This window comes from Lampris incognitus, chromosome 9 (assembly GCF_029633865.1).
Source record: "Lampris incognitus isolate fLamInc1 chromosome 9, fLamInc1.hap2, whole genome shotgun sequence".
Classification (NCBI taxonomy): domain Eukaryota; kingdom Metazoa; phylum Chordata; class Actinopteri; order Lampriformes; family Lampridae; genus Lampris; species Lampris incognitus.
The window spans coordinates 8140506-8167645 of record NC_079219.1 but is presented as its reverse complement, the minus strand read 5'-3'; the positions used below and the strand labels follow the sequence as shown (position 1 = coordinate 8167645).

Genomic DNA, 27140 nt, shown 5'->3' with positions numbered 1-27140 from the left:
GCCTTAAAACCTCGTCTCGTAGCTTTGTTTCCAGCGTGTGATGGCGTCTGGAGAGCTGTTGGCGGCGCTCCCCCCGATACTGAAGACCTATTTCTCGACACCGCGGTTTCCTGAGCGTGCCTCCCCGGTTCAAGGTGGTCGTCAGGCGGCGCTACCGACTTTTCCCCGCAGGTCTCCGGTTCCTCCAATGGGCCCTTCTTTTCCTTACCTCTCATTTACTGTCGTTGGACTGTCCCCTCGTGTGCTCGTCACGCTTCCTTCACACATCAACGTAACTGCCTAGTAAACACATTTCCGCGTTGGCGGTCGGCAAATCGGCGGCTGAGAGAAGTGACCTGAGCAAACTACGGTTTTATTTCATGAAATAAAACGTTTGCCCGCCGATCGCCTCCATTCTTGCGACACGTCGCTCCGCCTCTTAGCGGTGGCTCGCGTGTTTTCACAGGCTGTTGATTGGAAGGATTACCTGTCAATCATCGAGCGTTCGCGTCGTTATGGTTGTTGTAGTTTTTTTTTGGCGGCATACCGGCGGAGCGCGTTGAGCGTCTCCAGCGGTGAACTGCCGCCACGCCGTTTCTTTACATTGGCTTTATATTTACCTTATACATTCTCTGACAAGCTTAAAAAAACAAAAACCAGCTTCCGTTCGTGGTAGCTTCCAGTTTGAAAACCTACACTGAACTCGGACAAGTAAGGAAAAATATCGGGTTCCATTGAGGAAAATATGTGGGTTTTATATTAACAAATACATCCAAAAGTTAACTGTGACGTACACTATGTTATGCAGTGTTTCTCAACCGGGGGTCCGCGGACCCCTAGTGGTCCGCGGTGTAATTGCAAGGGGTCCGTGAAAATAAAATATCTTTTAAAAAAAAGATCCTACGACATTTATAGAAATAGGATTATTTTACTCAAATGTGACTGAGATCTTTATCTACCTAAACTATAAAGGGTAACGGAACTTTTTTCTCTAATTACATCTGTTTCACAAGTGTAATTTATTGTATTTTAATAAGAGATCTCGCTCCCGTTTGCATTGTTAAAAGTCACTGCATAAAAATTCTGTTGTTACATATATCTGAAAGTTACTGAATACATATTCTGTTTTGTTACATATATCTGAAAGTTACTGAATACATATTCTGTTTTGTTACATATATCTGAAAGTTACTGAATAAATATTCTGTTTTGTCACATATATCTGAAAGTTACTGCATAAGAATTCTGTTTTGTTAACTATATCTAAGTTACAGCGGAAAGCTCTTGTTTTTGCCCCAGAGAGTGAATAAATGCTATAATGCAATTTAAAATGCAGTTTCTACTGTTTCTATCAAATTGCAACCCCCCTCCCCCAAGATCAGGTGGAGGGGTCCTCAGGGTAGATCAAAAATACGCAGGGGGGGGTCCAGGACCCCAAAAAGGTTGAGAACCACTGATGTAATGTACAGACCGGTTGTGTTTAGGATCCCCATGAGCTGGCCCTGCGGTTGCATCTGGTCATTTTGGGCTCTCGTCACCCATATAGCTCTGCCACCCACTGTAATTGCAACTATAACGTTCAATCTTGTTTTATCCGATTCCGTCCATTTTATTGTCCTAAATATGTTCAGTTAGTCGGGGCCTTATGTTGGCGAGGGAGGGGAGGGGGGGGACTTCGTTACCCATAAACCAACGCGAGACATACGCTGTTGCGCGTCAAGTCCCCCCCCCCCCCCACCATCGCCGTCCCAGAGAGGAAGAAAGGGGGAGACTGACCGATTGAAAACGCTGTAAGTGTAGTGTAATTTTTAGGGAGTAATTACCAAATATATAGATTCAGTGTGTGCCTGTTTGGCTCTCCATAACAATTATCTTCCCTCGCCCCCCCGGCTTTTTTTTTTTAGTTCACACAAATAATGAGCGGCAGCGGGCGGCCCAGGACCAGCTCGTTCGCTGAGCCCCCAGGAGCTCCCGGAGCCGCCGCGGCCGGTGCCGGATCGGCGGTAGCCGGCGGGAGCTCGGCAGGAAAAGCTGGGGCTTCACAGGCAAGTGGAAGCAGCTCGTCGAGCTTCGGAAATCTGAAACTGTCCAGTAAGTATTACGCTGATAATCGCGCCGTAATCCTAAAGGGGCTATCTCCGAGCCCCGGACTGTAATTTCCCTACGAACGTTTCAGCCTCTTTTATTTTTTTATTATCCCCCCCCCCATCCCAATGTCGAGCTAGCCGTCGCGTAGCTAGCTAGCTAGCCGGGAGCTAGCCTGTTAACTTGAGAGCCAGTCATTTTAGTGCTCGGGCAGCGTTAGCGTTAGCTCCTGCTCCCGGGAATAATGCTAACACGTCAACGTCATTTCCAAAAAATCCAACGGACGTTTCGGTTGACGAGAGGGATTCCGAATACAGCGTTCGTGTCCGAGGACCCTCTTTAAAAAAAAGAGAAAATCTCCGACGCGGACGTCGGTTGAAGAGGAGCTAGCCAACCGCTAACGGTGCCTCAAATGTGTTGGGCTAAGCTAGCTGGGAACGAACGAACGGACGGACGGGCGGGCGGGCTAGGCGTCGTCCTCGATCCAGTCTGATCTCGCTCGGGTAGCTTTTGCTAGATTAAGCCGCTTCCGTGTGGTGTCCGTCGAGCCTTCGCTAGCTAATCATACATCGGTGGAGGTGGAGTTGGACGCCTGGCAGATGACCTGAAACATCGGGGTGACCGTTAGCCGTCCCCCCCCCCCACACCTCCGTATGCCAGCCCTGTTAACTAGCTGACATTACCTCGACTCAGCCGGCCCGGTGGCACGTCTGTAGACGTCCCTCGAAAATCTCTCGGGGGGGTTCTGTTCTGTAAATGTGGTCTGTTTATAAAGTGACGCGGGTCCATTTGGGTCAGCCGCAAAGCCTCGAGAAATGTCTGCTGCTACCTTGACATCCGTGCCAAGTGAGGCTATGCTCCCTCAACAATTTGAGGCTTGCGGCTAGGGACGCTTGCTAGTCGTCTCGTCGGGTATTCGACGATACGGCTTTCGTTTGAGCAGAAGCTATGTTGCCCCCCTAAACCACCATTGCGTCTGTACACTGTGACAGACTCCAAGGACTGATCACCCTATGGTGTCTGATACCATACAGTATGTGCCGAGGTTAATGGTTGATCTTAAACGGCCTTCCTATACTGGCAGAAAGTGAACAGCAGTTTGTCAACAGCAAAGCGGTGGATCGTGCTGGTGTGACGACAAGAACTTTCACAATGCCTTGTGACAGCGTGTGTATAGGTGGCAGTTGGCTGGAGATCTGCTGAGAGGGGCAGAGTGGCTTGCAAGGTCAGACTAGTAGAGACCATAGCTGGAAAACTTAATCACAAGCTATTTATCAAGCGTAGTTTGTTCAGATTGTTCCAAGGATGACTGAAATGTGCCAGTGTTTTAAGTGGCTGGTCATTCGTTCTGCACACATTTGTTTTGGAATTCTTGAAATTGAAATTCCTTTTCATGTTATCCACCATGATGACATCATGCAGTTCTGAGGCGATGAAGACCATCAGCTATCAGTAATCCTGGTAGTTGCCAATGCAGTCATAGTGCTCCTGGGCTGATCTTTGTTTCTGGCAAGTGATTTGAGTCGACAGGACAGGGAAGGGTAGTACAGACGTAGAACAGAAGAGTAATTTGGTGCATGAAATATAATAATTCAAAGGTAAAAGACAGGTGAAAATTGAAATAGCTGAATTTAGAGTTTGGCTTATTCTCCTGTGTGGTCCAGTATGTGCTGGAGCTAATACATATAACCAATTAGCTAATTATCATTGAATTGCTTAACTCAGATTTTCTTTTTGTTGGTGAATGCAGAGTAGTTTTACCTGCTCAAAATGTTCCTACCAGGGTGTGTCCCACTGAGAAAGCATCGTTCCCTCTTTGGAGTTGTTTGGTCATCACCAAAACCCAAACAGAACAGGGTTAGCTAGCTCCCGTGCTCAAGTCTGCTAGAGATAGTGCTTGATTTGTATACATGTGAGGTTTAAAACAGATCAGGAGTCGCAACTGTGACATTTGATGTGTCACACAGATCAGGTCAGTGTGGTCAGTTGCATCCTGGATTATATGACACTGTTGTGAAATGGGGTGAGTTGAAAGGTTGTTTGTTTTTAAGCTCTTGATGTATAGGGCCCAGGTGAAGTGTTATTTGGTATGTTATGATTTTGTCATCGAGTCAAGCAGTTTTATTACTCAAAAGTATTGGCTGATATTAGACCAGGCCAGCAGATATAAGTTTTAGTCAGCCTAATATTTTTCTTGTACTTTGTGATTAATTAATTGCCATATAGATTGCCTACTTTTGCATTTTCCCCATAGTTGTAATTCCATGCATGGACATTGGACATACAGCTGAAAATAAAACGTGTTACCATTTAAGAGCCCTGGCTCTAACAGATTCAGAGTGATCAGTCTTGCTAGCCGCATTCATTGTAAATCAATTAGGATAATATTGGGCTGATATCAGGAAGTGCTTTGTTATATCAACAGTTTAATATAAAGACAGGCAGGGTAGTAAATCATACAGTTACTGATACTTTTGACAAGCAATGAGTAAAATAGAATGTTGGATTTAGAATTTCCTGCTACCTAATTGATTTAGAAAAAAAGTCTGGGTGTCGTGTAAATCACTCTCCTTGCCATTTTTCTCTTACTCATCAGGCTTGTTAACCTCCGCAGAAACCAAAGCCTTTCACTGACAGCTGGTCAGAGTGCTCATCTTTGCATTCATTATTCAAGGGACTATCATGCCATGGCTGCTCCATTTTTAATGTCCTCCCCTTGACTCAACTTGTTTTAAAAGAGACCGCAAAAGTGACACTAAAAAGCAATGTAGAAAGAAGCTCATTGTGCTGAAATGTAGGAACTTGCTGGAACCTTGTCCTAGCAGTGGTCAACCTCGGAGAGCTGAATATTTCAGATGGCGAGAGAGATGAGATGTAGGTCAAATTATATGACCGTGCTGTCTATCATTAACGTTTTTCTTAATTTTCCTGAAATATTAGGCTATATAGTTGCTGGAAGTCACCAACAACCACCTGGAGATAATGAAGATGTTCCCAATTTTGCTAAATTACCTCTTTTTTTGTGTTGAAATCCAGTGAGCTTTGTTCATAAAGAATGTAAATGCAGAAAGAATATTCGTTTTTGTTATCTTCATTCAGTACTAGTCAGGTTGAAGATGGAGAATTTTTTGCCTTGTCAGCAGCCTCCATTTTGAGGTTAATAGCCTATGGTATTGAAAGGTAGACATCTGCAACTGAATTAGGAGATATAGAGAACTACTCAAGATCAGAAATGGTCTTGTTGAGACAGGAAAAGTGAGCAAGCAAAGGAAACGGTAGCTCACTGGGTGTGCTACTGTCCATGCAATTTTATGACAGGCTCTGACAAGCTGTTTGGCAACAGGCCCCCTCTCGCCTCTCTCCCCAGTCTCATTGCTTCTGGTGCCGATTTGTCAGATTGTTCTCGACCGTACACGTGCACGCACACACCCAACACACTGAGATGCTGTTTGACCCCAAACTAGAACTGTCACTCACTGTTAAGTCTTGAGCATTTCACTTAAGTCTTGAGCATTTCACTTTTGCTCGCTTTCCTCAAGGACGAATATTAGCTGGACGGTGGCCATGTTTTAAAATACACACCTCCAAGTTATTCCAAATCAGTCTGTAGTTAAAATTTTTATTCATTCTAGAGCTGCAGGGCATTTAAATGTATTGGAATGGGTTGACTGACATTGCGGACTGGTACACTGCCCTGCAAGACTTATCTTCCCGGGAGCCAGGGTAAAGTGTTGTGGGAAGTATTGGAAGCTCATTAATAACCTGGTGGAGTGTTTCTGGGGAGCCACTGCAGAGGTCACAACCATTTAGAGACGGTGCAAGCGCTTGTTGACCTGAAGTGCCACCCTCCCCTGGGGCATGTGTATGTGGGTGGGGTGATGTAAGGTTGCTCAGTCACTGTGCCACTAAAGTATACAAAAATAAGGAGACAAATGCATCTGCAGGGGCCATTACTGTGAAGTTTTTGGGGCAGGTGTTCACTCCAAATATTCTTGTATCTGTTTTGAGCTATTTTAGACTTGGGTTTTCATGTCAGTATTTCAGCCAGTATCGATTTATACTGTCTTTTGTGACATTTGGTATAATGTAGTGTGCGTCTTTTTTTCCCCCCTAAACGATGAACATAGATTTTGAAAAGAGAACTCCTCTTCTGTATCCGTAAACCTTAGCTAGGTTTTGGCATTGCAAGACATTAACTGGTGGTTGTGACAGTTTAAGACCTCTGAGTGTATTTTTAACTATTATCTAACAGGAGATAGTGGGAAGGTGACGACGGTGGTAGCCACACCTGGGCAGGGCCCAGATCACCCACAGGAAGTATCCTACACAGATATCAAGGTTATTGGCAATGGCTCCTTTGGAGTGGTCTACCAAGCCCGCCTCATTGACAGCCAGGAGATGGTGGCAATCAAGAAGGTTCTACAGGACAAGAGGTTTAAGGTAAGCTTGGGAATGTCACTCAGCTATGTGGCGACAGCACTCTGAAATGCTATGTAGGTCGGATTCCACTGTAGATGACTGTATAAAAAAAAAATTTTTTTAAATGCCACAGGTGACTTTGGAGTGAATGATGGCACTCTTTCACATGCCAGACTGGAATCTGATGTTCTTTTCTGTGACAGAATACGTAGAATTAATTCTATTCATATATAGACGTTATTTTTCTCAACTTGAAATATTCACTTTTTTTTGTGCACAATCCACCAAGACAAATCCCTTGTTTGTAAATATCTTCAAAGCACATTCATTCAATAACATCCATCACAGCATTCTGTCCTTCTGCTCCCCACGCAGAACCGAGAATTACAGATCATGAGGAAGCTGGATCACTGCAACATTGTGAGGCTACGCTACTTTTTCTACTCCAGCGGAGAGAAGGTGTGTACGAGCTGAATCATAGCCGGGGAGCATTATTTTACAGGAGTGGGAAATGTGTTGCTATGCCCATCCATTCAAGATAACATGCATCAAGGATGATTCATTGGCCAGGTTTTACACAATCTGAATGACGTCTATAGTCTTCTTTTATATGAGCGAGATTATTTTTTTCTTGTTCGCCAGTTCACCCCTTCTGTATTGCATAAAAATTGGAATTTATATGGATTCTTGTCTATGGTTACATTTAGACTCGAACCCTCTCTCTCTCTCTCTCTCTCTCTCTCTCTCTCTCTCTCTCTCTCTCTCTCTCTCTCTCTCTCTCTCTCTCTCTCTCTCTCTCTCTCTCTCTCTCTCTCTCTCTCTCTCTCTCTCTCTCTCTTCTCTCTCTCTCTCTCTCTCTCTCTCTCTCTGTGTGTGTGTCTCCGATTCACACATACAAATAATTTGTTTTTTAACAGGCTCGATATACCTCCCATATTGACCTTTGATTGCTGATTGTTTCTTTTCCCTGTCTCCCCCTCTCTCTCCTCATCCAGAAAGATGAGGTGTATCTGAATCTGGTGTTGGACTATGTCCCTGAGACTGTGTACAGGGTGGCCCGGCACTTCAACAAGGCCAAGACCACCATCCCTTCATCTATGTTAAGGTGGGTTAGACCCAGCCTCGCCGTAAGGGTAACCAGCACGTGGTCCATCTACGGTCTGCTTGTTGTATCATTCACTGGTTAGCGCCATGTTGGTCTTCAAACTGTTTCTTTATCATACCGAAAATGAAAAATGGGCTCAAGCATTCCACATCTGATCTCAGCCTTATGTGGTATTGCGTGATCACAGAATGACAAACTGAAGGTGTAGTCCATTCATGCCTGTGGATGTAACAGCAGACAACTCACTGTTTCAGGATTATGAAAGCAGAAGGGGAAAGATGGCCCCACAAGAATGGTTCTGTTTTCAATACACTTGGTTGCCTCTCTAAAAGGATGTGTGCATGCGTCTGTCTTGTCTGTCCGTCCGTCTGTATGTACTGTGCCTGTAGCAGGAGAGGGAGAGAGGGGACATTATAGCTGTCTCATGGCCCATTTCCCCACCTCAGTTTGCTGCTCCCCCCTTGGTGTTGAGATGCATACTGATCTCTGTCTCTCACTCACGCTCTCTCTGTCACTCTCTTATCATACACACAAAGTCTCGGTTCTAAGCTAACGCCAGTCTCTCTCCACACTCCTCCCCTCGTTACCCCTTGGTTCGTCCTTTCATCTCTCACATGTACCCTTCCTCCAGCGACACAGGTCCATTACTGCATGTCTGGTCTCCTTTTGCTCCCTCCCGTGGGGACTAAGCGCTTGTCATGTTGCTGTCTCTCTCTTTCCCTCCGTCTGCCCCTTCTTTCCTCCTTCCTCTTCTCTCTCTGCAGCGTCATTTTTCGTTCCTCCATCAGCATTTTGTAAACTGGCCTGCATGCTGTTACCGTGTGTGGATTATAAGGATGATGACAATAACGGTGACGGTGATGGTGCCAGCAGTGATTTGTAAATTAAATATGGACATATGCTTCTCGTTTGCGTCCCCAACATTTATTTTTGAAGGTTGGGAGGGGATTTTATGCTTTTAACCAGGTACATCACTCCATTTTTATGAGAACTCACTCATCATTTTCACTCATAGTTTTTGTTTACACAACCGATGAAGTATTTTATTAAAGAGCAGGGTAACCAAATTGACAGATTTGCTTCAAAATACTTTATAAATATTGGAGATGTATTGTTGTTGACATGTTAAAATGTGTTGAACCATGTATAGAACTGATTTGCGGAGTTGGACCGTTGTTGGGTATTTTTCCTGTTTTCCTTTCTGGATTTTTTTGGCCGGCTTCCTTGGTGACGTCGCCGTCTTCCTTTCGGTGCCACGCCCCCAGAGTCTGAAACCAGTGGACGCTGCAGATTTTTACATGTTTTTGAAGCTTTGTTTTATATACATCGCAACATTTTTAATCATACAGAATTGGCTGGGTGGTTACTGATATATTTTCCTGGGGTATGGGTATCCCAAAACACAGATTTGAGCTCAGTTACCCGCCACTTTAATGGACACCGATTAGCCAAAACATTAAAACCACCTGCTTAATATTGTATAGGTCGCCCTCGTGCAACCAAAACAGCTCTGACCCATCGAGGCATGGACTCCACAAGACCTCTGAAGGTGTCCTCTGGTATCTGGCACCAAGACTTTAGCAGCAGATCCTTTAAGTCCGTAAGTTGCATGGTGGGCGTCTCCAGTGGATCGGACTTGTTTTTCCAGCACATCCCACAGATGTTTGATCGGCTTAAGATCTGGAGAATTTGGAGGCCAAGGCAACACCTTGAAATCTTTGTCATGTTCCTCAAACCATTCCTGAACAATTTTTGCAGTGTTTTTGCACATTATCCTGCTGAAAAAGGACACTGCCATCAGGGAATTCTGTTACCTTGAAGGAGTGTAGCTGGTCTGCACTGATGTTTAGGTAGGTGGCACGTGTCAAAGTAACATCCACTTGAATGGCCGGATCCAGGGTTTCCCAGCAGAACATTGCCCAGAGCATCACACTGCCTCTGCCTGCTTGCCTTCTTCCCACAGTGCATCCTGGTGCCATCTCTTCCCCAGGTAAATGATGCACCCGGCCGTCCACATGATGTAAAAGAAAACATGATTCATCAGACCAGGCCACCTTCTTCCACTGCTCCGTGGTCTAGTTCTGACGCTCACGTTCCCATTGTAGGCACTTTTGACTGGACAGGGGTCATCTGAGCACTCTTAACTGGTCTGTGCATACACAGCCCTGTCCGCAGCAAGCTACGATGCATTTTTTTGTTCTGACACCTGTCTGTCATAGCCATCATTAACCTTTTCAGCAACTTGAGCTACGGTAGCTCTTCTGTGGGATCGGACCAGACGGGCTAGCCTTCGCTCGCCACGCACATACATCAATGAGCCTTGGGCACCCATGACCCCGTTGCTGGTTCACAGGTTGTCCTCCCTTCAACCACTTTTGGTAGGTACTGGCCACTGCACACCGGGAACGCCCCACATCTGCTGTTTTGGAGATGCTCTGCCGTCACAATTTGGCCCTTGTCAAAGTCGCTCAGATCCTTACGCTTGCCCAGTTTTCCTGCTTCCAACACGTCAACTTGAAGAACTGACTGTTCACTTGCTGCCTGATATAACCCACCCCACTACAGGGGCCATTTTAAAGAGATAATGTTATTCACTTAACCTGTCAGTGGTTTTAATGTTTTCACTTGCGTGTGTGTGTGTGTGTGTGTATGAGATGACAGCGATGGCAATTTTCTTGGCTGAGTGCAGGTTTTTTTTTTTTCCCTAAGAACTAAAATTGACAGCATGCACAAAACAAAGTGCTCCAGGTTATTGGACAGAGTTTGTTTTTTTGTACAAATGAAATCCAACTGAAAACGAATTGTAGTATATCCCACTATATCTAACATGTTACTTCCCCAAAGTAAACGATGGTTTTCGAAGACCTGTTTTGGCGTGTGTGTGGCTGTGACGTTACTGTCTGTGCTGCTGCGTGCACGATATGAACCATCATGTGGCACATGCATGTAAATCTGAACAGCACGGAATTGGATAGATCTGAGACTGACCGGCCAGTCACCGGTCATGGCCGATCAAGCTGAAAATCAGCCGATTCCCATCACCGACAGATCAATCAGCACATCTCTAATATGTAGAATATAAGTATATAGATTATATTTTCAATGCATCTCAAGAGTTGCTGTGTGTTAAATCAAGTGCTTGTGACCAATCACAACCTTTGAAAATGCAGCATGCACCCATGTTACCAAAATGAAAAAACGTTGACAGTAACAGGTGGGAAAAAAAGACAGAAGGCCAACCTGGAGCTTTTTTGGAAAAAGGCAGTAACAAGTAAAGTGAAAAAGAAAACAAACCCCAATTCCAATGAAGTTGGGACATTGTGTAAAACGTAAATAGAAATAGAATACAATGATTTGCAAATCCTTTTCGACTTATATTCAATTGAATACACTACAAAGACAAGATATTTAATGTTCAAATTGATAAACTTTGTTTTTTTGCAAATATTCACTCATTTTGAATTTGATTCCTGCAACACGTTCCAAACAAGCTGGGACAGGGGCATGTTTACCACTGTGTTACACCACCTTTCCTTTTAACAACACTCCATAAGCGTTTGGGAACTGAGGACACCAATTGTTGAAGCTTTGTAGGTGGAATTCTTTCCCATTCTTACTTGATGTATGACTTCAGTTGCTCAACAGTCCGGGGCTTCCGTAGTCGTATTTTGCACTTCATAGTGTGCCACACATTTTCAATGGGAAACTGGTCTGGACTGCAGGCAGGCCAGTCTAGTACCCGCACTCTTTTACTACGAAGCCACGCTGTTGTAACACGTGCAGGATGTGGCTTGGCATTGTCTTGCTGAAATAAGCAGGGACGTCCCTGAAAAAGACTTCGCTTGGATGGCAGCATATGTTGCTCCAAAACCTGTGTGTACCTTTCAGCATTGATGGTGCCCTCACAGATGTGCAAGTTACCCATGATGCCATGGACACTAACACACCCCCATACCGTCACAGATGCTGGCTTTTGGACTTTGCGCTGATAACAATCTGGATGGTCCTTTTCCTCTTTAGCCCGGAGGACACGACGTCCATGATTTCCAAAAACAATTTGAAATGCGGACTCGTCAGACCACAGCACACTTTTCCACTTTGCGTCAGTCCATCTCAGATGAGCTCTGGCCCAGAGAAGCCGGCGGCATTTCTGGGTGTTGTTGATATATGGCTTTCGCTTTGCATGGTAGAGTTTTAACTTGTACTTGTAGATGTAGCGACGAACTGTGTTAACTGATGATGGTTTTCCCAAGTGTTCCTGAGCCCACGTGGTAATATCCCTTACACAATGATGTCGGTTTTTAATGCAGTGCCGCCTGGGGGATCGAAGGTCACGGGCATTCAGTGTTGGTTTTCGGCCTTGCTGCTTACATGCAGAGATTTCTCCGGATTCTCTGAATCTTTTGATGATATTATGGACTGGAGGTCATGAAATCCCTAAAGTCTTGCAATTGTACGTTGAGAAACGTCCTTAAACTGTTGGACTATTTGCTCACGCAGTTGTTCACAAAATGGTGAAGCTCGTCCCATCCTTGCTTGTGAATGACTGAGCCTTTTGGGGATACTCCTTTTATACCCAATCATGACACTCGCCTGTTTCCAGTTAACCTGTTCACCTGAGGAATGTTCCAAACAGGTGTTTTTTGAGCATTCCTCACTTTCCCAGTCTTTTGTTGCCCCTGTCCCAGCTTCTTTGGAACGTGTTACAGGCATCAAATTCAAAATGAGTGAATAGTTGCAAAAAACAATAAAGTTTATCAGTTTGAACATTAAATATCTTGTCTTTGTAGTGTATTCAATTGAATATAGGTCGAAAAGGATTTGCAAATCATTGTATTCTATTTTTATTCACGTTTTTACACAACATCCCAACTTCATTGGAATTGGAGTTTGTAGATGGGCCCAATGTCATGATAAGTTTTAAAAGTGTAATAAAGTAATTTATTTTCCTAAAATGAAAACTTATCATCATTAGTAATCAAAATATTGTGTAAAATAATTGGGAGTATCATTTTTGCCCTACTTGTGCTTGTATATTTGGTTCTTGTATATTGTCCTGTATAGATGACATCACTGAGCCTAGGATGAGTAGAGAGGAGGAGACGTCAGTTACCTCTCAGGTATCTGACATTGTATGGATGAGTATGGAGGGAGAGATGTTCCCCTGTTTTGGTCAGCAAGACTGCCCAGCAAGACTGTCACGGCTTAATAACACCCTTCTTCCTTTAACACCCACCCATACATTGTGCCACTCAACAGTCGATGGTCATAGTTATTGGCACATTAAGACATTTGCCATAAATACACACTAGTACGCATACAAACAGATACTGTAGGTTTTGAAACTAGGTTAGTCGTTTCTTGAATATCCCGAGGAACATAAGTCAGACTGTAGGTTTGGTTTTTCAGATAGTTTTAAAGCCATTTAGTAGATTTGCCTCTTTCTGAGATCAAGCCAAAGTTATCTAAAGTCATCCAGTCAAGACCAGGGTTCCAGCCATGATCTCTACCTTGCTATGCCCTGGAGTATTCATTGCAAATATCGGAATACTTTCAGTTTTTTTACTTTGGACATTTCCATGAATTGAGATGAAATATATGGAAATGGCCACTGTTGAATGGACCTTAGTATTACCAGTATTTGTTTAAGTCTGTTTAAGTTGTTAAATGCTGGCACTTGTCTGTGTCCCCCTCAGGTATACATGTACCAGCTGTTTCGCAGTCTGGCTTATATCCATTCCCAGGGTGTGTGTCACCGAGACATCAAGCCCCAGAATCTGCTGGTGGATCCAGAGACAGCCATCCTCAAACTTTGTGACTTTGGCAGGTCAGTACCAGACAAGAGCCTCCAGATGCATCTGTCTGCATCTGTCATTCAATGTGGGTGACTGGGTCTATCTCAGAGAGTGAGTTTAGGTTTATCTGTCTGTCTACGTATTTGTCTTCTGTGCTCCCATTGTCCTTCTGTATATCGGTCATGCATCTTGGCTTCCTATTTCCGCTGCTCACTTATTCTGGCTCTCTGAAGATAAAATACTAAGACATGAAATGTCCTCATCTCCCATCTTTCTGCCGCCTTACTTCTTTTCCCCGCTCCTGCTTGTGTTGTTCCTCTTTTTCTCAGTGCGAAGCAGCTAGTGCGCGGAGAGCCAAACGTGTCCTATATCTGCTCACGGTACTACCGCGCCCCCGAGCTCATATTTGGCGCCACCGACTATACGTCCAACATCGACATCTGGTCAGCCGGCTGTGTGCTGGCTGAACTGCTGCTAGGACAGCCCATCTTCCCTGGGGACAGTGGCGTGGACCAGCTGGTAGAGATCATCAAGGTAAGCAAGAGACGGGGTGCATGGTGGGCCACCGAGAGCTGTGGAAGAAGGCCAAATAGTGAAACAGAGCTCTAGAGGGGGAAGTCTGTTTTTGGGAGTTCATATCTAGAGTGATGTTTGTGGGACTGAATTTGATAGAGCAAAACTTAATATTGTTTAGTCGTGTAATCCCTAAAGTGTCGTGTCATTTTGACTCGTATACGGGATTCCAGATCCCATATTTTAACTCAATGGGAAAACGTGTAGGGCAGTTAAAAGGTCACCTCTAATTACACCCAGCAGTATTTTTAGGCTATTTTCCTTTTAAGCCCCGTTTATGCATTTCCTTATTTATTGAGGTTTGTTCTGGTGGACTGAAGTTACAATAAAAAGTTTAAAAATGACTAGCATTAAAGTGGTAATCTTGAAGATTGCGGTTTCGTTCTTTTTTGGCATACACTTCCCAGGAGTCATTTCAAAACCACTAACAACTTTGTCCACCCCAACACCGGAACAGAGTGCTTGTTCCGCCGAGCCTCTCTGGACCGACCACTGCTGGGTGGTGTAAAACACTTCACTACCTTTGTGACACTTGGGATTTTTGGCAGAAATGTCACCACAGACTCACGTTTGTATGTCTCTGTATTACTGCAAATGCAAGGACAGGGCTCAAGGCTAACTTTTCCACTACCAACTTTCTCAGTTTGTCACCCCAGCCTGGTGTTAATCAATGACCTTGCATGCTGATCGCTGATGAATAGTTGTCTTACTCTGGATAGTGGGGGAATTGCGAGCCTGTGCACCGTCAGCCCACGGTTTATCGACTTTCATTGGGCATTAAGAGGCATAAAAAACATTATCTGCGCACGTACCAATAACATCTACTTTTTGGGCTGTTAGGCCCATGAGCAAAGCTGGATCTTAAAATGGCAACGACCTCCACAGCAAACAATAACAATCTTCAGGAAATGGGAGTTTGATTTAAAGGGAAATTTCGCCACTCCTGACATGCACATCCAGGAAAATACTGACGGTCTGTATTGTCTGTTAGAACTTGGAACTGCTTTTGTCTACGTCATATTTGCAGAGAAAACAGTCTTTCCCTGTTCAGAGAGCCTGTCCTACAGTTACTTTATGTACCAGGAAACATTGCGCAAGGACACAACCCTCTAGACCCGCAGACTACAGCCGTAATGCTTCTAATACACCTGCACACGTTCTGTCTCTGTCTCTCTGTCTCTCATTTTCTCTGTCTCTCTCTAAAAAAGCAAGTAGCATACAGCTTAAATAAACAAGTGTTGCTTACCCATGGCTCGCTTCTGTTTGTTGTTATAGTTTAAGGATGAAACTCGTGGTAACACATGGATTCAGTTTCTGTTGGCGTGGTAGGACAGTTTATAGCATTTACTGTATAAAAAAAGGACAAAGTGCCTGTGACATTGCCTGTTGGTTTCCGAAGGGGCATTTTGAAGCCTAAAGTTTGGCTTTTTGTTTGCTGCCGTCTTATTAGTTTTTGGAGCCAGAAAATCCAAATTTTGGAAATGGGGTGGAAGATGAGTACGGAGCCTGGGACCAGTTGATGAAGGCAGGTGCACCCTCAACGTGCCGCTTTTTTTAAATACTTAACGGAACAGTAATTTTAAAAATAACCACCCTCACACTGTGTGCCAGACTTGAAGTTAGCAACTGAGACCCAGATGAAAAAATGTAGAAAAAATTATTGATTTTGTGTTTGAAGGCAGAAGTTGGGAATTCTCTGACTAACATTGGACCTCCTGGAGTTTCAGTGTTTAGTCAGCCATTTAGTGGCCCGATCGGAACTGCAACATAAGGCACTTCCACATTTCCGAACCCGGTGGTTGCCGCTCGGTGTGTACACAAACCCCACCGGTCACTGAAGGTTCTCAACAACTCCATCTACTCGCTCCTTCTCCTTGCTGTAGCTGTCTATATGGCCACCACAGTGGCGATCTCCGCCTCACTTTGTTAGAGTTCTTTGACACTTGTTTCTGGTTGATACAAGAATGGCTGGATGCTAGATTCTCCCCAAACAATATCAAAATTGAAGTCATCCAAAAAGGGATTCAGTGGAGACACGCTTAGATCATTATGCTGTCCAGACAATTTCGAGTACAACAGCCGAGTTTATTACAATAAATACGTCTTCTCCGCTTTTCTGAGAAACACAGGATCCACTCCTCATTGATCAAAAATCAAAACCGAAACTAACTCTCCATTTCTCAGCAGCTCTTCTTCTGCCACACAGCGACATCAACAAAACGTCACTGGATCGCAGAAGTGAGCACGGTTTCTATAGCCGACTACAGCAATATAGAAAATACTGGAAAGTCTGCTGAACATTACAGACATGGAAATCCTTTGAGTAATAAATGCAGATATGGCTGAAAAGCTGTGTGGGGTTCCTTTTAACTCCTCACAGTAGGCGGAAATGTTGAATGAGAGTGCACGCTCAAAAATCTGAAGTTGAAAAGACACGAAGTGGAAAGACAGAAATGGCTGGATGCTAGATTCTCCCCAAACAATATCAAAATTGAAGTCATCCAAAAAGGGATTCAGTGGAGACACGCTTAGATCATTATGCTGTCCAGACAATTTCGAGTACAACAGCCGAGTTTATTACAATAAATACGTCTTCTCCGCTTTTCTGAGAAACACAGGATCCACTCCTCATTGATCAAAACTGAAACTAACTCTCCATTTCTCAGCAGCTCTTCTTCTGCCACACAGCGACATCAACAAAACGTCACTGGATCGCAGAAGTGAGCACGGTTTCTATAGCTGGCTACAGCAATATAGAAAATACTGGAGAGTCTGCTGAACATTACAGACATGGAAATCCTTTGAGTAATAAATGCAGATATGGTTGAAAAGCTGTGTGGGGTTCCTTTTAACTCCTCACAGTAGGCGGAAATGTTGAATGAGAGTGCACGCTCAAAAATCTGAAGTTGAAAAGACACGAGGTGGAAAGACAGACAGGAGTACATTTAAGGGATTGGATCCGCAGATTGTAAATCTTGTGGTTGTGAACTTACTTGGACTTCACTGCTTTCAGTGTTTTAAGTCTGTAGTGTTTGCAGGCTGGACAAGCGTCAGTTTGCACGTGAAATAAAATGCTGTGCCTGTTTGTCAGGTTCTGGGGACTCCGACAAGAGAGCAGATCCGTGAGATGAACCCCAACTACACAGAGTTCAAATTCCCACAGATCAAAGCACACCCCTGGACAAAGGTATGACCCCCTTCCCATGACATGTGAATTTTGTCATTTCACTTCCACAGTTTTTACAGCATCTTTCTTAGTTTTTTTTAAGTAATTTTCTTTCTAGTGGTGGTATTTTATATAACTGGAAAAACTCGACGGCTTTTTAGAAATAGACATCTGATGGGTTGTAAAGTGTAATTAAAGCCTTTAAGTCTTTCGAGCTGTAGACGTCACCACATGCCTTCTGTGTGATGAAATCTGTCAATACTGGGCATGATATCAACATTACCCACGATAACATTGCCAAACCACTTTCAGTAGGGGGGAAAACATGCTGCTGGCCGCTCAGTCAGCATTTTCACAGCGGCTCCACTGATTGATGTAGTATTGAATATTTCAAGATATGTTTTTACGTTTGTTTCTGATATCTGTGGGCAAAAAAAAAAAGAAGATATTACAGGTGCGTCTCCACTACCCTGATTTTAGAGATAGGCCACCTCGCTTTCCGACCCACAAATTTCTCTGGGTGGAGACATGCTGAAACCATGTGCTACATTACCTTTAAATTAGAAGGGGAAAAGGTCTTTCAGTTTATACAATTTTCTGTGGGACTGACTGCGAGCACAGTACCCTACGTTTTTTCTGATTTCTATTCATTCTCTCCTCTACCTTCCTGTCCTCCTCTTCCTCCAGGTGTTCAAACCCCGAACCCCTCCGGAGGCCATTTCACTGTGCTCCCGTCTGTTGGAGTACACGCCGGTGACCAGGCTCTCCCCCCTGGAGGCCTGTGCCCACGCGTTCTTTGATGAGCTTCGCCTGCCCAACACCCGCCTGCCCAGCGGTCGAGACCTGCCTCTCCTGTTCAACTTCAGCCCTGTTGGTCAGTGTCTATGCCCTGCACTTGATCTCTCTGTCTCTCTCTCTCTTGCTCACTCGCTCTTATGTAAAACTTTTGATTTCATTTACTTCTGGGACTTGTACATTGTCTCATTCTTGTCGCATTCTTATGTTGACAAGCCAGTGGTAGGGAGGGTCTCGGTGATGTCATTGTGATCATTTTGCATGTATTTAACTGAACCACATTTCCCTGTCTGTCCTGTTCTTCCAGAGCTGTCTATTCAGCCCCAGTTGAACTCCACACTCATTCCTCCTCACGCTCGCGCACAGACGTCACCTGCCTCACATGGTATGTAGTATCATCTCACAATGACACCTTATCTAATTATTACCTATATCACAGCAACGCGCAATGAGTGATATGTTTTATAGCTACTGTGACCATATAAAGGTTTTAAAATTAAATGAACTTTATTCATCCTTGTAGGGCTGTTGCTTGTACAGTAGCAAGCAAACTCAAAGAAACAAAACCTATACAGGCTTTGTATATCTCTGTGCCACACAGTGTGTTGTTGTGTATATCTCCCACTGCAGCGTCCTCTCTATTTAATCCAGTAATTAAAAATTATAAAAAAATTTTTTCATTTTCATCAAGGTGTCAGTCACTAAGATCCTATGAACTATTTCCTTTTTAGACCCATTCCGGTGTTTTCTCTGAATAGATAAATTTTATGCACTAGTAGTTTCAGCATTTGCAGTCAGGCTGTCAAATTCTGGGTCAAGTTGCTGACAATTCATGCACTGGAGGGGAGCACAGGAAAATGAAAATGCACCGCATCTTTCACATGTGACAGCACATTAAATTATGTGTAGATATCAATCCACTATCCCATCTCCGAGGTCAAATATCAACTTGACAATGCACAGACCTATGGTGGGGTTTCTACAGCGGCTGCCTAGAAAAGAGAAAATAATAAATGCGGGGCATATAGACCAGAGTAAAGTGACGTCAGCTTGAAGTAGTTTTGGCAGACGTGCCCCTTTTTTTGGGTGAAAACGAAGCGGTAAAATTGACCAGCGCAAATAGGAGGTAGAGGTCACCATGCCTAAAAGTTGCTGTGCTGTGTGCTGCACCATCCACAATAAAACACAACCACTTTCGTTTCTCCTTGCTACCGAGTAAGGAAAGGGGGGGGGGGCAGATTTTATGGCTTCAGGCTATTAGGAGGGAGGACCCTGAGGGAAACCTATGGGACCCCCGATAGCAAATTTGTTTGTCTGCAGCAAACACTTCATCACTGGTAAGTGATAGGTCTAGTTTACAGTTTATAATCCATCCATCCATCTGTTATCCAAACCGCTTATCCTGTTCAGGGTCGCAGAGATGCCGGAGCTTATCCCAGCAGTCATTGGGCAGCAGGCGGGGAGACACCCAGGACAGGCCACCAGTCCATCACAGGGCGGACACACAAATTCACATCTAGGGACAATTTAGTACGGCCGATTCACATGTCTTTGGGCTGTGGGAGGAAATCGGAGCACCTGGAGGAAACCCACGCAGATACAAATTATACATTTTATAATTACCATTTTAATTTTGAATTAATGTACACCAGTGATGCGCAGGTCAAACCACTGGTCCCGCGGGTTGACCCGTAGGTTGGGCAGGTTTGGGTAAACTTGGTAGAAAATCTCACGGGTTTGTGCGGGCAGGTCAAAAAGAGGAAGCAGCGTTCCGAGTAAGTTATAAATAAATAAATAAAAACATTGCATGCAATAGGCTAGGCTGTCCACCGTCTCTCTCTTGCTGTCTCTCTTTTAATAAATTTATTTCTGATTTTTTTTTTTCCCCTTTTCTCCCAATTTTAGTGGCCAATCGATCCCTATTTTAGTTCAAACACCCACCCTCGTACTGTATGCGTTCGCCAACTGCATTTCTTCGGCCGGCAGTCTCGAAGGAGACGCCTCGTCACTTCCGTGACTAAGCGACTCCAGGCCGAACCACTGCTTTTTCCGACACAGAGACGCATTCATGTGACAAACACAAGCTGACTCCGCCCCCCTCCCGAAGACAGCGTTGCCAATTATCGCTGCTTCATCGAGTCCGGCCATAGTTGGACCTGACGAGACCGGGGCGCGAACCCCGGTCCCCGACGGGCAACTGCATCGACACAAAGCCGATGCTTAGACCGCTACACCACCACGGACCCCGCTGTCTCTCTCTTTTAAACACCCGCGCACGCAAGCAGCTTTATCATCAGTTTGCAATTGTGGTTTTGGTCAATGCATGTTATAGTTTTGAGGCTTCACCTATTAGTTTTTTCCTTAATTGGTATCTGTAGCTTTTGCTTACTCCGCCAAAACTCTTTTGATCAGAAAGGAGAGGCGTGTGGATGAGAGAGAGAGAGAGCGAAAGACAGACAGAGTTCATATCTTTAAGTTACTTGTTTTGTTGTCTAGGCAAGATTGAGATTTGGACATGTGTGGAGGAGAGATGCTGGGTATATTGGGAGAAGGATGCTGAATATGGAGCTGCCAGGGAAGAGGAAAAGAAGAAGGCCAAAGAGGAGGTTTATAGATGTGGTGAGGTGGCTGGTGCAGGTGGCTGGTGTGACAGAGGAAGATGCAGAGGACAGACAGGAAGAGATGGAAACAGAACAGAGCTGTGGCGAATCCTAACGGGAGCAGCCGAAAGTAGTAGATTTAGTAGCCTAGACCCAGATGCTATTAAGCTGAGATACAGTAGGCTGAGGTGGCTAACCGTGTGCCATGGAGAGCCATGTGTATGCAGGTTTTCATTCCAGCTGGACTCCACACCAGGTGATTTCACTGATTAGCAACCCTTCAACCAAAGAGGAAGAATGTATCTGTGAAATCACCTGGTGTGGAGTTGGGCTGGAATGAAAACCTGCATACACATGGCTCTCCATGGCACATGGTTAGCCACTGCCGCAACAGGCTATGCCTTGCAATCAGTGTATTATGCTGTGCAAACAGCCCAAAAACTAAAGTGCAACACTGCTCGCTTTGCTGTTGGTTAGGTTAAATTTGGAGGTATCGGGTTTGGGTGGTTAATTAATGCATATTTTAGCAGGTCGGGCGGTGCGGATTGACTCTTTATAACAGGTCGGGCGAGTGCAGCGATTTAAAAAAAAAAAAAAAACTGACCCCGCACATCACTATTGTACACAATAGCCTATACAATAAAGACTGAAAGAGCAAAGAAATCATTCGATCAGAAAACGACCTCAATCAATGTAAACTATAACGATTTTAACCCCCTGTGCTGAAGTGCTCCTTCGTCTCCCAAGTGTTGTTTATCCTTATAGGAATACACCCATATTTCAGCACCAGCTGTCAAAGCACCTGTCAAAAGCTAGCACAGGCTACTGAAGGGGGAGAGGACATGAGAGCGAAGTTTTGCAACAAAGTCTTGCATTATTAACATTAGCAGGGCGGCATAGAAGAATATACTTTCCACATAGGAATCATAAAAATATTTGTTCTGTACTGACTGCATAGTTAAAACATGAGTACAGTAGGCTATAGAACATGGTTTATCCTTTGCCTTAATCATTTCAGGATTTCATGTAAAGGATCCACTGTACCTGGATTATGCTCCCTCTATATTCCTGCATAGCCAGGGTTCACATTAACAGTGGTAAAGTGGACGGATTAAGAAGGCAGCTACATATAATTTATCTCTAAACAGAAAAAAAAGTCATAGATGACGGAAATCGACATTACCTGGAGGCTCGAGCAGGTACCGCAGTTGTAAATGTCGGGATATGACGCCTCCGGCCATTGGGTGGGATCATTAATCCACTCCAACGTTCAGCTGAGCATCAGTACTGCAAAGTTTATCTAAATACCAGCACCTGTCATCAACCACCAAACTACTAATATAACTCTCCTGATGTTATTTGCAGCTATACTTTTACCGTTTTTTAAATTTTAATTTATTTCCTTGTCAAACACCTGCAAACTCAGTTAGCCACCGCTCAAATTCAACGGTTTTGTTTTCACCCAAAAAGGGGCAGTAACTACACCGTGGCACGGAAGTTCCCGGATGATTACTCTGGTCTATAGGCTGGGGGGCCAAATCATGTGTTTACTATATAGCGGTGGGGGTAACAGTGGCTCTGTGTAGGTTGATCGTCTTTCAGTGGTATTTGTATCAGTGTGAAATCAGGACATCGTCATATCATGAAATCACAATGTTGTTGTCTAAATGAACAATAAAAGAGGCTGTACTACCCAAAATTTATAACAAAATGAGGTGTGTAATACTTAAAAACTAGTTTTGGTATGATGTAATAGGAATGATAATAGAGATGTCCTGATCCAAGTCCCCCCCCCCCCGAACTGAGTCATTTAATATTGAGTATCTGCTGAGACCAATTCCTGATCTGACGTTTGAATTTTCCTGATAATAAATACCTGCACACTGCGAGCACATCTAAGTTGGCAAAACCAATCCATTTTAGGTAAGATACGCTCGACAATTTAATAGCTCTGCATAAAGAAAGAAATGGAGCCACAACTGTCTGTTCATGGTTTTCAGTAAACAAGTTTTCCAAAATATGAAGTGCAACAGCTTGTACAAATATAAAAACACTGACCAAAACACACTCCAAAGAGTAACATACGAACCTTTGGCACCTTCAAATGAGTTTTTTCTGCGTGCCTTATCAGATTTATTCATGTTGAAAGTAGCTTGGTCCAAACGCTGCAGACAACACACGTGGCTGCTGGGCTGCTTTCATTCTCCAATTTAAAGAAGTGCCGCACTGTAGACGTTTTAGCCGCTTGTTATTGACTTTTTAAAATGTGCTTTGCTGCGGCAAGTTGTGGATAATATCAGTTTACAACACCTACAATAAAAAGTATTGTTTCTTTTTGTCCCCCCTTGTGCAGAGTCTAATGAGGATATTATGTAAATAATATGTAACATTAGTCAATATGTGTCAATATGTGCCTGCCTCCAGTTACAAACGCGACACAATGATGCCGTATTGTTGTGTTCACAACTAAGTCACGCAGCAGTGTGTGCTTGTTTGTGCTGGAAGGGGCCTTTAATTTGGTGTGTGAGGTCATGTGTGGTTCAATGAGGATTACTTGACACATCTGTTCCCCGTCTCTCTCCCTGTCTCCCTGCAGAGGGCAGTGTCTCAGACAGTCCCGCCCAGCCCAGCTCAGCACCTGGATCCATCAACAACAGCACCTGAGCACCATTCCCCTCCGTCGCCCCCTTCTCTTGTCTTTCCCCCTTTCCTTTCCTCACCTCCTCCGCTGTTCTCTCTCTCCCACCTCCTTACTGGCTCCAAACCTCTCAAAAATACAACAAACAAAAAACAAAAAAACAAAAACAAAAAAAAAGAGAAAAAAAATCGATACACACCCACACAAACACTTAACATAGCTTATTTCCCCTGGATGTTAACCGTTTCCAGTGTAGACTAAATTCTGTGGCTTTGGGCTTCAGGAGTGTGTAGGTGTTTCAAACGCTCAAAGTAGCCATGTTTGATATAAGCTGCTCGTCTGAGCCCAGCGTGGCCCTGGTCCAGTCTGTTCAAATGGAGGAACTAGCAGCACGGGGGTAGCCTAGAACGTTATCCGAGGTGAGACGCGGGCATTGCACATGTTCGGTGGATCTAACAATAGGATCTCCTGTATTATAAAGCTGATGATTAAATTTTAACCCCTTTTTTATGTTCTATTTATTTGTAATAATTTTATGTGCCGGGAGAATGGGGGGTCGGTGTGAACTTTAGAGTTCAGGGCAGTGTTCGAGGCCTGAAAGTCGACAATCATCCTTTAGTAAAATAAAATATTTAATGGTTGTGTTGTCCACCTTGTAGAGAGACCTAGTGGAAAAGGTGGTGGCTTTTTCGGTCAGTCTGTTCCGTGGAGTCTACCTACATGTCAGTTCACTCCGCCGTACGGCAAACTGAGGAAAAGAATAAGAGTTATCTCGTTGTTTTATCTCAATTTCATACCAAATGGAAAGCAACACAATTTGCTGAATTGGCTGATTTTCCCTGACGTTTTAGAAAGCGTGATTTTAGATGTCAATATTAATGATTGGTCTTTTTTTTACACCCCCCCCCCTCCCCAATTATACTTGGCCAATTACCCCACTCTTCTGAGCCGTCCCGGTCGCTGTTCCACCTCCTCTGCCGAGCCGGGGAGGGCCACAGACGACCACATGCCTCCTTCGATACATGTGGAGTCGCTGGCCGCTTCTTTTCACCTGACGGTGAGGAGTTACGCCAGGGGGACATAGCGCGTGGGAGGATCACTATATTCCCTCCCAGTTTCCCCTCCCCCTCGAACAGGCGCCCCGGCCGACCAGAGGAGGCGCTAGTGCAGCAACCAGGACACATACCCACATCCGGCTTCCCACCCGCAGACACGGCCAATTGTGTCTGTAGGGGCGCCTGACCAAGCCGGGGGAAACACAGGGATTCGAACAGGAGATCCCTGTGTTGGTAGATGACGGGATAGACCGCCACGCAACCCGGACGCCCCAATGGTTTGGTCATTTAAATGATAGAGCCTGTTTTAGAATATGAGCTTTCTTTGGCTATTTCTTCTCGTTTTAGTCTTAACTGTCTTAATTCAGTCAGAGCTTTCTCTTATTTTAAGTCGAGTTTTTTTTAAAATTTTCCTCAGTATAAACTTGTGTTCCTGTCAGTTTAGCTGGAAGGCCGTTGTTTCGTGTAAATGTAATGGGAGTTTTGCACAACTGTGGGGGGAGTAGAGAGGAACAGCAAGGGTCTAGGTGTAGATATTTAAATATATCCAAATGGTAATGGAGCGGGTGCCATTGGGGGGGGGGGGTTTCTAGTTTTGTTAAATGAATTGTACAATGTCCTAGTGTGGGCGTCTGGGTGGCGTGGCGGTCTATTCCGTTGCCTACCAACACGGGGATCACCGATTCGAATCCCCGTGTTACCTCCGGCTTGGTCGGGTGCCCCTACAGACACAATTGGCCATGTCTGCGGGTGGGAAGCCGGATGTGAGTACGTGTCCTGGTCGCCGCATGAGGGGCGCCTCCCCTCAGTTGGGGAACTGGGGGGGGGGATAGCGCGATCCTCCCACGCACTACGTCCCCCTGGCGAAACTCACCGTCAGGTGAAAAGAAGTGGCCGGTGACGCCACGTGTATCGGAGGAGGCGTGTGGTAGTCTGCAGCCCCTCCCCGGATCGGCAGAGGGGGGGGTGGAGCAGCGAACAGGACGGCTCGGAATAGTGGGGGTAATTGGCCAGGTACAATTGGGGAGAAAATGGGGGGGTTGGGGTGGGGATCCAAAAAGAAAGTATGTCTCATACGTCACATCTGTATTTGTCTAGAACACAAGTCTGTAAAGTCAGTAGACGCCTCTTTTCGTCGTGTGACACCGCTGTAGCGTTCAGGTTCATATGAGCTTGATTATTTTCACAGATGGAGATAGATTTAGGTGCTGGCACTGAGACTACTTTGGGTTCAGAGACCATCGGCCATTTTCAATATTCACCTAGCTCTCGTCATTTCCTGTTAAGCCCACTCACACAGTAGTTCTCTGTGCAGGGGAAAGTGTTTGTGTGTATGTGTTTGTGGTCTTTGAACGGGCGACACGAGATCGTTCACAACTCCTTTACCCGACCAACCCGCTTGTGGCACTCATCTGGTTCTCCTCCTCGTTCCCGTAACGGTGGCAGATACCGCTCGTAAGCGCCGGCGCAGCCTCACGCGCTCCTTCCGCTGACACGGCGAGACAAAGTTTTCTTCCAGCTGCCACAACGGGGGCGTGCATGTTCACCACTGCACCACTAAGACAACTTCCACCGACGTCGACGACGCTCTGGTCTGAAACGGCGCCCGGACCACCTTTCCAAATCCAACCCCTTTTTCCGGAGCCTCCCCTCGCATTCCTCGCCCCTACCCCCCCCCCACATACACACACACACACACACACCTCCCCCTCTCCCTCACTCCTCTCACTGTAAATATCCAGTACCTTTTATTTTATTTTGTTATTTTTATTATTATTGTTATTATATTGTTGTTCTTGTAATTTCTTTTATTTTATTTTATTTTTTTTTCTCTTTCTCTCTCTCTTTCTCTCGTAGGCAGGAGCCAGGCACGGCAGTTGACCTGGCTCTTCATCCCCCCCGTCTGTAAATACATTTTCATTTCAGTCCCCGGTTTGGGGGGTGGGGGGACAGAACAAAAATGTTTCTCTCATTTTTTTTTCTCTCTCTCTCTCCCTCCATTTCTCTCGCTGCCCCCACCCCCCACCCCTGTAAATGTTCTCATAATTGTATTTATTCTGTTGTTTTTTTGGCGGGATGATAATTTGTTTGCTTTGCTTTTTTTTTTTTTTTTTGGCTCTTGAATTAGATGGCAAAATTTGTTTTCTTTCATTTTGAAGATCAGCATTGTCACATGAACGTTTTTTTTTTCCAACATCCAAGATACTGTACTTTGATCCAGTCGTTGGAGCGAGCTTTCCAATCGACGGTGTTTGTATGTCTGTACGTGTACATGCTCGCCAGCAGGTGGAACTACAGGTTTCCGTTCGAGTTCAATGTGAATTGAATGTTAACATGCCTCTGGGTTCTGCAGGGCGTCGGTGTTGGGAGCCAGCACAGACCAGCGTGTATAGGGGGGGGGGCAGCGGGGAGGGGGATATATGTGTGTTTTTTGTGCGCTTCCTCCTGTTTTGCTTTCTGCAGTGGGGTTCACCTGTTACTTCAGTGCGCGTGCGTGTGTGTGTGTGTGTGCGCGTCTCTGTGTGTGTTTTACAGATAGTGGTTGATTGAATCACTACAGCGCAACTGCAGGGAATGTATGCATTTGTTTATTTGTGTACCGGAAGAATGTGGACATAACTCTTACGTGCCCCCCCCCCTCCTCCTCCCTGACATTTCCCTAAAATGAAGTGAGATGACTTAATGTGTTCTTTTTAATGCTTTTCGTCTTCCCCTTCCCTGTCATTCGTTGGTTTTTAATTTTGTTGTGATCCTGCTCTTTTCTCGCCCTGACCCACAAGGGTCAAAACGTCACTTGTTGGGAACAGAACGGTTGTACAAAAGGAGACGATGGAGAGAGAGAGAGAAAAGAAAGAGAGAGAGAGGGATGGAGAGGGAGAGAATGTTTTTGTTTGTTGGTATAAATAATTAAACTCATTAATAAAGTGATG

General features: G+C 44.8%; 2 protein-coding genes across 4 annotated transcripts in view; one reads left to right on the top strand and one right to left on the bottom strand.

The window, feature by feature from the left end:
• The window catches only part of LOC130117951 (zinc finger protein 574-like), a 13193-nt gene extending 10401 nt beyond the window's left edge, over positions 1-2792 (bottom strand). The window contains exon 1 of one of the 3 annotated variants that reach the window (XM_056286230.1): positions 2748-2792. The gene's annotated coding sequence lies outside the window, so the exon portion shown is untranslated. Of the gene's footprint in view, positions 1-10; positions 160-208; positions 383-2747 lie in introns of those variants that run through there. The other 2 variants (XM_056286228.1, XM_056286229.1) reach the window with 2 other exon arrangements.
• On the top strand, positions 1729-27140 carry gsk3ab (glycogen synthase kinase 3 alpha b). Its single transcript, XM_056286231.1, is given in 12 exon segments — positions 1729-1769; positions 1884-2070; positions 6317-6504; positions 6859-6942; positions 7479-7572; positions 7575-7588; positions 13285-13415; positions 13713-13917; positions 17048-17143; positions 17810-17996; positions 18225-18302; positions 23114-27140. Coding segments are annotated over 11 exon segments (1320 nt in total). The 5' UTR covers positions 1729-1769; positions 1884-1895; the 3' UTR covers positions 23182-27140.